The 14,792-nt window shown below is 38.1% G+C and overlaps 1 protein-coding gene across 1 annotated transcript in view; it reads right to left on the bottom strand.

Moving 5' to 3' along the window:
• Positions 1 to 14,792, bottom strand: part of LOC111867934 (zinc finger protein 501) — a 122,252-nt gene that overhangs the window by 1,728 nt on the left and 105,732 nt on the right. The window contains exons 4-5 of the mRNA XM_023858168.1: positions 13,500 to 13,779; positions 10,856 to 11,106 (exon numbers count right to left, since the gene is read on the bottom strand). Of these exons, the coding sequence (XP_023713936.1) occupies positions 10,856 to 11,106; positions 13,500 to 13,779 (531 nt within the window). The remainder of the gene's footprint in view (positions 1 to 10,855; positions 11,107 to 13,499; positions 13,780 to 14,792) is intronic.

Genomic DNA, 14,792 nt, shown 5'->3' with positions numbered 1-14,792 from the left:
CCAATGCTCCGAGAAGTGCTTGTGGGTGTGATATTCCTGGAAACATTCCCCTCTGTGAAGTGGCATTACACAGAACTTGCAAATGTAGACATACTCCTTTTTTTTTTTTGTGAACTGTGCAAACACAGCATTGCCTAGAAGGATGCTTCCCCTTGAAATGTTCACCCTTCACAATTTTCATGGGTGTATGATTCCGCATATCACCCAAGAGTCGCCCTGGGGGGTCCACATGAGACCTGCGTGGGGTGGGAGTTGATGGGCCCAGTTGCACTAAGTCTGTGTCTGACTCTGGTTCTGCTGCCACCATCTGGTCTTCAGCCCAGGCCTTTGCCACATTCATCAGAAATGCTTTGTATTTCAATTTCAAATCAGGGTTTAGATTTTTGTGATTTTTTTAGATTTTTACTGTCCCCGCAATGTTATTACCCCCATTATCGTCAGAGCTACAGTCAATTTTACTGTCTGTGGCCACAATTCTTTATTCTCCCTTGTCACTGCCACTCTCTGAATCACCATTACTATGCGTCTCACAAGCCATGTCAGCTAGCTCATCGGACAAGAATTTGTCCTTGTCCATACCCCACCACTAACTACTGGCTGATACATACAGCTCGAAGAGCAGCAAAGCATTTTCGTTTATAGTGGGTTAAGAACACAGCGAGGTCAAATTACTGACAAGTAAGCAAACATTCCAGAGTTTTATTATGCCATTGCGTGCAACTTGGGCAGCACCAGAGCAAGGTACAGTGCGTTACAACCTAATGTGTACTAAAATCATGATATCATGCGACCGGTCTGCCACGTTTAAAAGCCAAAAGCATGATATCATGTGACCGGTCCTAAACGTGTTAAACACTTTAATATTGGTTTATAATCAGTTGTGTTGATGGCTCTCAATTATACCTTTAATCATGATACACAACAGGATGCAGAACATAAAGACAACAATATATGTTTGTCGATGTGTGTTTCTATCACATGTTGCACCACTATGGTGACAACACTTGAAGTTACTACTGAAATACACTACTTCCAATACATTTTTCCAGTTCATGCCCAGTTTTTACAAAGTTAGTAACTGAAGAGTGGTACTGATTATCAGTCTTCATGACATAATATCCAGGTATCAGTGAGTGTGTAACATTTTCATTTCCTTGAACCCTTCTAACGGATCATTAGGTAAAAACGGGAAGTTCAAAAAAGACAGAAAACACAAAGAAGTGCCAATTACATAATAACAATGAAAAAGACGGAAGTAGAAGTTCTTCAGGCATTAAAACCGAATTACAAAATAAATGCAAATATGATGATAATTATCTCAAATTGAGATCAGCATGTGAAGGTGATTCTTGTGTGACTGATGCCCAGTGTGTATTATGTTACCAGACTTTAGGAAACTTTCAACGGTTCCCACAAAAATGATAATGACATTCACTTACAAAGCATGAAATTTCAAAGACACACCTATTACCTATATTAAAAGGGAGAATTGGTAAACAGGTTGTGTTGCCAGAATTTTAGGTGTTGTTCACCAATGTGTGATTTTGGTTTTCATGGGATTCTTCCTATGATCTCATGTTGATGCAGTTATAAGTTGGCCTACTGGTGTGTGATGTGTTGCTTTCATGTTCTTTTCTTCCCATGGCATGCCCTTATGTGGAGTGTGTGTAAAAAGCACTCCCAATGTGTAAAAACTGGACAGTGTGTAAGGAGGTATAGGACATAGAAAGAGAGTTGATTGTAAAAGTTCTATGTACCTGATGATGGCTCCAATAGGTTGAAACATGCAGTACATGCAAACGCATGTTTACACCAGAATTGTGCCAACTGAATAATAATAAACATTATTATTACATGACACTACAGTATATTTCTAATGGATTTGTTATATTTAAAGTACTGATAAACCATAAAATTTCACACAAAGAACAGAAGAGCCCAAAAGTAATTAATGTGAACATCTAAGCAGCAAAAGCAAGGTTTGAAGTTGTAAGATGACCCCTATCCTGGAAGCCAGTGGAAGAGACTATTTCAGTAGTGTGCCAGGGAACTGAAGACCTGGTCACACACAACAGGCATATCTAGATATCTGGAACCATCTATTTTAATTATCCTTCATGATCACAATGATGTCTTGGTAAAAGCGTTGAATTAAAAGAACATAAAATTTACAATATATATTCAATTCCCATCAACCTTTACCATTTGTAAAGTAAAGCTATCCCTGTAACAGGCCATGAAGGTCCATAGGGTTGTGAGACGTTGAGGGTCCCACATTATCTAGACAATTGGCTCAAAGATGGCAGTCAGGTTGTTAGTCTTACACGCCGGCCGCGCTTTACTCCCCAGGAAAATTATTAAATTGATTCCTGGTACTCATTTCTGTTAGAGGCTGAGTAAACCCCAGGGCCTAGTGTGGCTGGAAGGATTAGATCAATTGGAAAAAATCCAATGACCTCATCGGGACTTGAACCCGCGATCTTCCGGCTTGTAGCATAGCTTACCATTTGTCCACTTACATGTAATGTTTCATTTCTTTATAAAGATGTTCAAGTAAATTAAAAATTAAATAAGTATTTTTGATCAGTTTAATGCATATCTACATTATAAGTAAATATTCTCAACATCAATACCACTGATACAGCCCTTCACATCATGTATTATAACATATTTTATTACCCACATTCACCACCATACAGCAATGATGTGTGAAACATCAACAAACGCAATGAAAAAGTTCAATATTAGCTTCAAGTATCACAGCAACCAGTGAAGAAATTTACAACTGTAACATAACATATGTGGTGCAATCCAAAAGTTCCCGAAATATATTAATAAAAACTATTACATCTTACCTGGATCTTATTCTGCACCATCACCTTCAAAGTAGTCCCATTGGGAGCGCATACACCGATCCCAGTGTTTCTGCCACTTTTCAAATGCATCCTGGAAGTCTTTCTTTGTTAGCGTGTTTAGTACTGTCTCCGTTTCTGCTTGAATTTCCTCAACTGTATCAAATCTTCGCCCCTTCAACTTGATTTTCATCCTGGCGAAGAGAAAGAAGTCGCATAGAGCTAAGTCTGGCGAGTACAGTGGGTGGGGAAAAACTGCCATCTTGTTTTTAGCCAAAAATTCCTGCACAATGTAAGCCTTATGCAGTCTTGTGTTGTCATGGTGGAGTACCCAGTCGTTCATGCACCACTTCTCTTCACGTTTTCTCCTTATGTCCTCCTTATGAACAATCCCGTCAATATCAAAAAACAGATCAACGTGAACTTAATGTTGCTCTTCACATGTCGAGCTTTTTTTGGCTGAGGTGAAGAAGGGCTCTTCCATTGTGAAGATTAATGCTTACTTTCAGGGTCATAGCCATAAACCCAACTTTCGTCACCAGTGACAACTTTTAAAAGAAAGTTTGGATTCTCTTGAAGCTGTTGTTGAAGTTCCCTGCAGACTTCCAAGCGATGCTGCTTCTGTTCATTTTGCAGCAGTCGTGGCACAAACTTTGCCACAACCCTCCTCATGTACAGTTCCTCTGACAAAATTCGTTGACATGTAGCATAACTTGGTCCCAAGGTGTTATAGAGGTCTTGGAGGGTCAGTCTACGATCTTGCAGAATCAGATCCCTAACTTTCGCAACATTTTCTGGTGTGGTGCCAGTTGACGGCTGTCCCGAATGATCGCCATCATCAGTCAATGTTCGGCCATTTTTGAAATGCTTATACCAGTCATAAGTTTGTGTCTGGCCTAAACTGTTGTCACCAAAAGCTTGCTTCAACATTTGGTGCATTTCTGCAGCGGTTTTCCCAAGTTTAAAACAAAACTTTTTACAGACACGCTGCTCTCTCAGGTCAGCCATCGCAAAACCGCAAACTCATGGAAACACAACAATAAACCCAACCACTTAACTAAACGCCATTTGCCACACTGATTCAAGAAGGGTGTGTGGGAAGACACCTAGCGGTATTTCAATGTACTCATAACCATTCGCGGGCAAAATTCAAATTTCGGGAACTTTTGGAGTGCACCACATACACTACTTCACTGTATACTTCATGCAGCCTCATTTCTCATTACAAAATTACAAAAATAAATATATAAATTCTTCAAAATGTTATACACTCCATTCTTACATACGAGAGAGAGCATCAACACTCAATACTGTCACCAAAGTTCAAAAGGGATGGCGTAAAATATAAAAATGTAGAAGTAGAAATGTAGAAACGTTTTTAGTAATGTCTGGTGAAGACTGTTCTCTTACATGAAGTATTTTATTGTGAAATTTTGTAACAGAACCATACAAATTACAGTTCAGGCAGTGAGATAAGAAACAAGAAGTAGAAAGGAAAGGTTTAAGGGCAAGGAATGGTCTTCCCAGTGGTCTCTTTCCTTCTTGCTTTCCCCCATTCATGCTACATGCCCTGTCCACCTCATCCTCATAACGTAACATTGCATTGCATTCCATGGATCCATAGTTAGTCAAAATGACTGTAGGATGTGGAATATGTCATATAATTACAAAACATATGTACAGTCCAGGGGTACGCAGTAGCGCAGTTGGTTGAGGGGCTATGCTACAAGCCGGAAGGTCGTGGGTTCAAGTCCCAATGAGGTCCTTGGATTTTTTTCAATTGACCTAATTCTTCCAGCCGCACTATGGTCCTGGGGTTGACTCAGCCTCTAACAGAAATGAGTACCAGGAATTAATTAAATAATTTTCCTTTGGAGTAAAGCGTGGCCGGTGCATAAGACTGACAACCTTACAACTATCTATGAGCCAATTGTCTAGATAATGTGGGACCCTCAATGTCTCACAACCCTATGGGCCTTCACGGCCTGTTAGAGGGATACATTTACTTTACTTATGTACAGTCCCAATGGAGTTCTCACACAAGAGAAACCAAGAATACACAGTGACTACACACAAGGCTATTTAAAGATACATAAGTTATTTTCTAGACAATAGGTATTCATCAACAGAGTAGAATGAATGTGTATTTAAGTATTGTTTCAGTGCTATTTTAAATCATGCCTTTTCATTCATAAGACCTCTGAAATCAGATGGCAGGTTGTTAAAAATTTTGATCCCAGCATAATATGTGCTTTTCTGAAAGCATGAGAGGTTAGCAGTTGATTTATGAAGACAGTGTTTGTGTCTTGTGTTAACACTGTGTACATCCGCATTCATTTGAAAATGTTCTTCGTCATTTGTAATGAAGTTTATTAAATAGATCTCTACAGGAATTATGGGATTTGACACCCATCATGATTCTAATAATTTTCTTTTGCAATGTAAATACCTTTTTACTGTCAGATGAATTACCCCAGGAAATTATTCCATACTTCATTATAGAGTGAAAGTAAGCAAACTAGACTGATTTGAGAGTGTCAATGTTACTAATATGTAACATGAATCTAACTGCATAATATGCTCAACTTAACTTTTGAATCAACTGATGGACATGATTTTTCCAGTTTAAATGATTATCGATTTGCAAGCCAAGGAATTTTGTGTTTACTCCCTCTTCTATAAATTTATCATTATATCCTATGTTTAATGGATATTGTGGTGAATTTTTTGTTATAAATTTTATTACATTTGTTTTTTCTAGGTTCAGGGACAGCTTGTTTGCAGAAAACCATTTACTCATTTGCGAAAGAAACTTGTTTGACAACATGCATAAATCATCTAAATTTTTACCAGAAATTATAACACTAGTAACATCTGCAAATATTATAGGTACTGATAAGGTCCTTAGTGTAGCAGGGAGGTCATTTATATAAATTATGAAAGCAAAGGCCCCAAAATTGACCCCTGTGGAACTTCATGTTTTATTATTCCCCAGTCTGAGTAGGTACTTTGGATTGAATTTGATGATTTTATTTCAATCTTTTGTTTTCTATCTGTTAGGTAGGATCTGAACCAACTTAACATTGTTCCCTGAATGCCAAAAAAATAATTTAGTTAATAAAATTTAATGATTTACACAGTCAAAAACCTTTGCCACCAACATGCATTTTTTGATTAATAGATTTCAACACAGTGTCTGTTAACTTAACACTTTGTGGACCGGCAATTTAAATATTTAAATCACCCTGTGGACCGGCATTTTTGTACCTACTACCCTAACTTGTGCACTGTTCATTTTAAAAATTAATATAAAATCTCCTAATTAATTTTATGAACTAAATTTTTTTGAGAACACTTACCAGTGCTTCTAGAAGTGCTTGAGGGTGTGATATTTCTGGAAACATTCCCCTCTGTGAAGTGGCATTACACAAAACTTGCAAATGTAGGCAGTCCTACTCCTTTTCTTGTGAATTGCGCAAACACGGCATTGTCTAGAAGGCTGCTTCCCCTTGGAATGTTCACTCTTCACAATTTTCGCGAGGGTATGTTTCCGCATATCACCCCAGAGTCGCCCAGGGGTGTCCACATGAGACCTGCATGGGGTGGGAGTTGATGGGCCCCGTTGCACTAAGTCTGTGTCTGACTCTGGTTCTGCTGCCACCATCTGGTCTGCAGCCCAGGCCTTTGCCACATTCAGCAGAAATGCCTTGTATTTCAATTTTGAATGAGGGTTTAGATTTTTTAAAACCAAAAATGAATTGAAAATGGCACAATTTATAAGCCACAAGGCAACTTTCTTTGTCCACTTTACTGTTTTCCGAGGAAGAGAATAATAGGCCAAGTACTGATTGGCTCTATCAACTCCCTTCATGAACATATTATACTCGGAAATACAAACAGGCTTCTTTACCTGTCCATGTCTCCTTTGAACATCAACCATGCTTGAACTGTGAATTGTAGAAATCATATTCACAACATGAGTATCCNCAATGTTGCTACCCGCACATTCGTTGGAGCTACGGTCACTTTCACTTTCACTTTCACTGTCTGTGGTCACAATTTTTTGTTCGCCACTGCCACACTCACTATCAGATTGTGAGTCGCTATCACTAGCAGACTCACAAGGGACGTCAGATAGCTCATCGGAGAAGTAAGATATTTCTTGTTCTCCAAGAAATTGCTTGGGTGTCAACAGCTTTGGTCTTTGATCCATATTGAACTACTGACTGACAGCTTGCTACGTAAAGCTTGAAGAAATAAAGGCATTTATTGTCCTTTGCAGGGGCATAGAGTTACAGCGAGGTCTAGTAACTGATTGGTCAGCAGACATTCCAGAGCCTTATAACGCAGCTGCAAGCAGCTACGTGCTAGCTAGGTGGAGCCAGAGAGATGTATAGTTTGTTGCAACTTATCGTGTTTTAAAAACCTGTTAACACGCGAACGGTCCGCCATGTTTAAAAGCGAAAAACCTTTTAAAGGGTGCGCGGTCCGCAAAGTGTTAAAGGCTGCATTTTCAATGGAAATTCCTTTCCTAAAGCCAAACTGTTCTGGGACTAGTATATTGTTACTCTGAAAATAATGGCTTAACGTATTGTGCATAACTTTTTAAAATACTTTAGAGAAAGTAGTTAGTAGTGAAATTGGCCTGTAGTTCGACATATTAGTTTTGTCCCCTTTTTTATATAGTGGTCTTACTACTGAAATCTTAAGATGATCAGAAAAGATTCCTGTTGATAGTGAGTGATTACAGATGTGAGTTAATGGGCTACTGATCAGACATGCACAAACTTCTGAAATTTTACTTGTTATTCCATCATAACCTGAAGAGATTTTTGTTTTGAGGGAATGTATTATACTTTTTATTTCAGTTTCAGTGGTTGGAATAGTTTTAATACCATGGAATGTTGTAGGAAATGTCTCTCTTAAAAATGAAATGGCATTATCTCTCACTTCTTGATGCAAGTTTAGATTTTCTGTAATCGTTAGATAGAAAGTATTGAAGGCATCCACAATTACCCCTGGGTCCCCAACTTTTTCATCATTTATAAGGAGAGATGGTATCTGTTCAGTCAGATATGATTTTCCTGTTTCATGTTTTATTATATTCCAGGTTTTTTATCTGATTATTCGATTTTGCTATAAGCCTACAGTAATGCTGCCTTTTAGCCTGTTTAATAACTCTACTCAGGATTTTGCAATACCTTATGTAGTATGCTCTCATGTAGGGATTATTACTGCTCCTGCTGTCTACATACAGACGCCTTTTATGTTTACAAGATATTTTTGTTTGTTTGTGTAATCCAGTGGTTTTTTATTCTATTTACACTTTTATTCTGCATAGGAAAACTGGCTTCAAAGATATTTAGAAAAATATATAAAAAGGAGTTAAACTTATAATTTGTATCCTTATTTTTGAAAACAGGTTCCCATGTTTCATTTTCTAATAGACGTTGAAATTGAGCAATGATTTCACTATTTATTTTTCTGGGTCTCCGTTTCAAGGATGTTGAATTTACTTCCGCAATATTATTATCTACTTTAAGAAATTGAGCATCCTTGACTTGATCATTCTAATTATACTTGGAGAAGAGTACAAGCTCCTCATTATGCAGCTTTCTCCAACCTCCTGTCACTTCATCTCTCTTCAGTCCAAATATTCTTCTCAACACCCTGTTCTCAAACGCCCTCAGTCTATGTTCCTCCCTTAATGTTAGAGACCAAGTTTCACACCCATACAGAACCACCGGCAAAATTATAGTTTCGTATATTTTAATTTTTTTTTAGACAGCAGACAAGAAGACAAATGTTCTGGACTGAATGGTAGCAAGCATTACTCAAGTTCAATCACCTCTTAATTTCCCCCTCAATCAGGTTTTGAATTGTTATCGTCGGTCCAAAATATCTGAAATGTGCCACATTTTCAAAACATCTGTTTCCTATCTTTATGTCATGATTTTGCCCTGCATTTTGGTGATGAGACAGCAACATATTCTTAGTTTTCTATGTATTTACTTCTAGACCAACCTCCTTACTTGCGTCAATTAAAGTTTGTGTTTTTCTTTATGGTACCTATATTATCACCCAGTAGATTCACATCATCGGCACAGACCAACAGCTGATGTGTCCCATTCAATATCAGTACCACATGGTTTTCCTGGACCTTCCTAATGGCATATTCTAAAGCAAAGTTGAAAAGGAGTGGCAATAAAGCATCTCCCTGTTTTAGACCATTCTGGATAGGAAATTTATCAGACAAACGTTTACCTACACAGACTTCAACCTAACTAGTTTTATGGGTGTTCCAAACTCTATCAAAATATTGTACAATACTTCCCTCCTAACTGAATCATAGACTTTCTTGAAGTACCATTATTTATTAGAGTCCGTCACAACACAACAATACAATGGTCAAGGCTAAAGTTAGCTTAGCTACATGTTTCGGCTCTTAAAGCCATCATCAGGCAAACACAATTACCATATTGACACACTACTGAACTGCAACTGCGATGGTGAAGCTGGATTCCTGATAATTATAAATAATAATTATAAAATACATGGTATAAAAATACAATGAACTATAAACTTATTATAAAAACAAAAGTTATGGCATAAAATAAGGTTAAAAACTCTTCATGTGATATTCCATATCATCAAGTCAGCTGTTGCAATTTTGTTACATTCTCATGGACATAATGGTATATTCTAGACTTGTATACATACAGTAAACTGCTTGGAGACCCGTGGTAAAGATGTAGTAGTCTACAAATAGCTGATGTACTGTCTCATTGTACTCCCATTTTTTCTCCAATATCTGATGAATGCAAAAGATCTGATCTGTAGTTGATCTGTTACGTCAAAACCCACACTGATTATTCCCAATAATTTCATCTATGTATGGACTTAACCTTGAGAGAAGTACATTGGATAAAATTTTGTATGCAGTTGATAACAGTGATATCCCCTGATAATTACTAGTCAGTTTTATCACCCTTTTTGTGAACTGGTACAATAACAGACTCTTTCCACTGATCAGGCAATTTTTCCTTATGCCAAATAGAAGTAATTAGTTTATGGATCTTAGAACGTAATAGTTCACCTCCTGCTTGAATAAGTTCTAACAGAATTTGATCACTACCTGGCGATTTATACACTTCTCATATATAAATTTTGTTAATTGAACATTTCTTTTAGTGTCCTTTCATTACAGCCTTCAGAGCTTGAAAAATAAAACTTAAACAAATCTTTTGGCAGACTCTAATTGCTCATAGTCTTCCTTCATTAAAAATCTGTATAAAAGAATGTAGAGACACCCTTAAATGTTAGGGGAAAAAAAATATTCATTATTCTACTTTCCTTTTGTACTTTCACTTGTGATATATAGTCAAACATATTGAAGCCCTGGTACACTATCAAAACAGTAACCATTCTGTATCAGATACTTCAGTGATATGGAACCCATCACTTCTGTATAAGAAATTATGAAATGCTGCTCTAAAATCACAGTCTTATATGAATATAATATGATTTCTTGTGAGGGCTTATTATAATGGCAACATTATAAGGTTAGAAATACTGGGATTTTGGACCTCGATCACTGGCTCTTTCTAAGGGATCCAACTGAATATTTATTTGTCTTCCCTCCTCACCTGAGGACAGAAACAGATTCAGTTTCAGAAAGTCTTATTTTCTATGAAGAAAGCAGTCTTCTGCGATTTGGCACCGTGTATATGTGGTGTTAACCGACGTTTCGGAGGAATGTATCGCCTCCATCTTCAGGGTAGAAGAAAAAATACAAGAAATCTGCAAGCTTCTACCCACATATACACGGTGCCAAATCCCAGAAGACTGCTTTCTTCATAGTCACCGCCATGAAAGCCTCAAATCTTACATCTTATTTTCTAGTCTTAGAATACCAAATGATTGAAAAAGTAAAAAAAAAAACCCAGTTATTCTGAGTCTTATACACCACTGTCAGAACCCTTTAGAATCTATTATAAGGTTACCTCTTATGACGTGCAAGACTGGACTGCTGTGTGAAGGCCTTCCCACAAATACAATGGTATGACTTCTCCCCTGTATGTGTGTTGCGATGTTGGAGCATGGTTGACATCTGTGTAAATGCTCGTTCACAGATTGTACACCTGTAACGCTTTTCTCCACTATGGATACGTTTGTGACTTGCAAGCGTATGCTTGTGCACAAATGCTTTCCCACATACATCACACATGTAACTGCGGATTCCTGAGTGTACCACCTGAAAAACATAACATATATAATGAAGTAATAAGTACAAAGTTATCTAAGATAATGTAAGTCTAGAGATGAATATATGATTAGCTTTACAATCCATTCACAATATACAAAATGTTTGCCAAAACTTGGTCACTTACAGTACACTACAAGCAGAACCAGTCTCATCCAGATGATGAATTCATGCCAAATGCCTATAAGTATTAACATGGAGGAAGTACTGTAGGTCTACGTAGCAGCATAAGTGTACCTAGCATACTGAGCTTACATATGGAATACAATCTTTAGTAAGGAGATCTCAAAACACTACACTGTTCAAAGTTTTTTATTTAGATTATGTAGTGCCAAATGGTTGGGGCATGCGGCAGAGTAGTTGGTTGAGGCACTATGCTACAAGACGGAAGGTGGCAGGTTCAAGTCCCGATGAGGTCACTGGATTTTTTTCAATTGACCTAATGCTTCCAGCCACACTATGGCCCTGGGGTCGACTCAGCCTCTAACAGAAATGAGTACCAGGAATATATTTGGAATGTTGTTGGGGTAAAGGGCGGCTGGCGAGTAGGGCTGACAACCTTGCCGCCATCTATGAGCTGACTGTCTAGAAAATGTGGGAACCTCAACATCTTACAACCCTATGGGGCCTCCATGGCCTGTTACATGGATTCCTTTTCTTTTTTTTTTTTTGCTTTTACTGCCGAATGAATAATAATAATTGAATAATGGGAAAGGATGGGGTAGGAAACAATTGTGGCCTGATCTGAGGAACTATATTACATTTGCTGGGGGTGGATTAAGGAAAACCATGGTCAGTGTCCCAATTGAGATTCAAACCAAGCACCTCCTGAATATATGTCAGAGGCATTACTGCTTGAGGCAGTGTTGTTAGTCACTACACTGTGTTTTAAGTGAAATAACATACAAGACCAAAAAAGAATGCATAAAGCCATACATTTATCCCCCGTGTGTTCATGGAGCGAGGCTTAATTAAGTTGAGACACAAATTCATATTATTTACCTACCCAGCCAAGCAAATCCTCAGGAATTTTTCGATTTTACTACCTTTTATGACAGCATTATTGGTACATAAAAACACACACTGTCAGATTTCAAGCCATAGATCTCATTATTCATTCTTTTCCAGCTGAAACTCTGACTGATGGAAAAGTGCCACTAAATAAGCCATGAATAAATCCATCAGTAGTTGACTGACTGGATCTACTCAGTTCACCAACTAGATTCAACTGTATACAGCTGTAATAGTACTGATTATTACTATTAATGTTGTTGTTGTTGTTGTTATTAACAAAGACTATTTTAAGTCTTTCAGTGAAAGTGACCTCAGAAATTCTCAATTAAAACATGTTCTGAAAACATCTATTTATGTTCAGTTGCCTCCATTCAAAACAGAGAGCTACCTGAAGTAATTTCAACAACTCTCCTTTGTCAAAGCAATGCTGCCTGCCTGGTACGGTTGCTTGGGCTATCATGGCGTATCTTCACTGGTATCAGACACAAATGATTCAGTTCTATTCAAGCCAGGTTCTGGCAAAAGAGTAAAATGTAATATGATGTTCTACTTTCACATGTGATATTTTTGTAAACACCCAATTGAGAGAAAATAACTGATAGTCTGCAATGCTGAGCAAAACAATAATAGTGGAAAAATTTCGTAAAACAGGCTTTATTCTTTAATATCTACCAGATTAAAGAGGCATACATTTTGTTTAAGGCTCCTTTAGCCCAGTTACATCAGGACATCTTGATGGATAAGTCTGGTTTGGTAGATTTTAAGATATTGGGGTCTTCTGGATGTGGGTTACTGTGATTTTGTGAGGGCATGAAAATGAATAGTAGTCAGGTGATAAAGTCTTTAAAACATGGATGAAGCATATGGGATTTTATTATTACACCACACAAAGTCAGAACACTGGAAATAATCGCTTTGGTTACGCATTCACTAAAAGTTACATATATCACACAATGTGATATTAAATGGTAAAACTATAGTAATCATATTTCCAAAGCTTTCTGTTTCAAACATACCAAGAATGGCTATTCTGAAAGAACATGGTATGTAAGATATAAGGAAATGTGACAAACAGTGAAATCAACAGTTAACAATTACACTTACAAGCAACAACAGATACATGAGATAATAAAGTTGATCTGAACAGGATGTCACTAACCTTATAAGTCTTTGTGTTCTTACCATAAAACTTTGATGATGGATAATGTTCAGGGTATTAAAACTAACGTTTTGTAAACTACTGTTAAAGATGTAGAAACATCAGAATTCAAAATTTCACAGGACACTAAAATTCATATTGTAAAACACCTGTAAACAAAAGCATGCCTCATAAAATTATGTATCAGCTCCAGGAAACAGCTGTAGCATACCTTGTGGTGTGTGAGTGTATAGTTGTCAGCAAAGGCACGGCCACACTGATCACAGACATATGGTTTCAGTCCAGCATGTCTGCGCTCATGGTTTGCAAGGATTCCAGCTGTGAGAAATGCCTTGCCACACAGGTGACACACATGAGACTTAACACCAGCATGTGTGCTCTTGTGGTATGCCAAGTTTCCAGACTGCGAGTATGATTTGCCACATATATCACATTTATAAGGTCGGATGCCAAGATGTAATCTCTTATGTGCTTCCAATGTGTTGGCACTACTACAAATACAAAACATATTTATGTCTTACAATACTATCACATTAAATATCACAAGAAAAGCGGTCTCCGTAGTCTAGGGGTAACGTTCCCACCTCATGACTCAAGGTGCGCGGGTTCAAACCCGGCGGAGGTCGTGGAATTTTTAAGGGTGGAAAAATTCAGGGAACAGGTCCTCCGGGAGGGACTTTAAGCCATGGGTCCCGTGTCGTNGTAAAAGAACCTCATGTCTCTAGGAGACCCCTGAGCTAAATTTGGCCAAAAAGTTTCCCGCCAAAAGTAGTTTCCAATGCCTCCGGTAGATGGGGGAAGTATTAGGTACCACTGCCAGAGGAGGGGGGACCTCTCTGACAGAAAGGGACTAACTATTAGATACCACTGCCAGTAGAAGGTTGGAACCTCGCTGGCAGAAAGAGGCTGATAGTAAGCACCAGTACAGGTAGGGGATGGAGACTGTAGAAATTAAAAGGGAGACGTACAATAGACTATCAGTCACGGTGCATGGGGAAACCCAACCCCTCAATACTGAATAACTGAAATATCACAAGAAAAGTATGATTGTACATAGATGTTACTTTCTAGAAAACATTTCAACCACACACATTTTTTGATAGCCCATTTTTCTTAAGATAATTTACATACTTACTTACTCATGGAGCTGAGCCCTTCTGGAGGAGCTGCCAATTCTGCAGCTACTCAAGAATTTCCCAGCATTTTATGGAACCTGAAGGTTCATTACCATGTTCAGCCTCTAACAGAAATGAGTACCAGGAATCAATTAAATAATTTTCCTGGGGAGTAAAGCGTGGCAGGCGCGTAGGGCTGACAACCTTACCGCCATCTTTGGGCCGATTGTCTAGACAATGTGGGACCCTCAACTTCTCACAACCCTATGGGCCTCCATGGCCTGGTATGGGGATAGCTTTACTTTTTACTTTTACTTTTTACAAGAGCCCTCCACTGGTCCCTCTCCTGAGCCAGATCTATCCAATCCATACCATCCCATCCTACCTCT

The sequence above is a fragment of the Cryptotermes secundus genome, unplaced genomic scaffold, assembly GCF_002891405.2.
Source record: "Cryptotermes secundus unplaced genomic scaffold, Csec_1.0 scaffold267, whole genome shotgun sequence".
Taxonomy (NCBI): domain Eukaryota; kingdom Metazoa; phylum Arthropoda; class Insecta; order Blattodea; family Kalotermitidae; genus Cryptotermes; species Cryptotermes secundus.
This window is presented reverse-complemented; position numbering and strand designations above follow the sequence as displayed.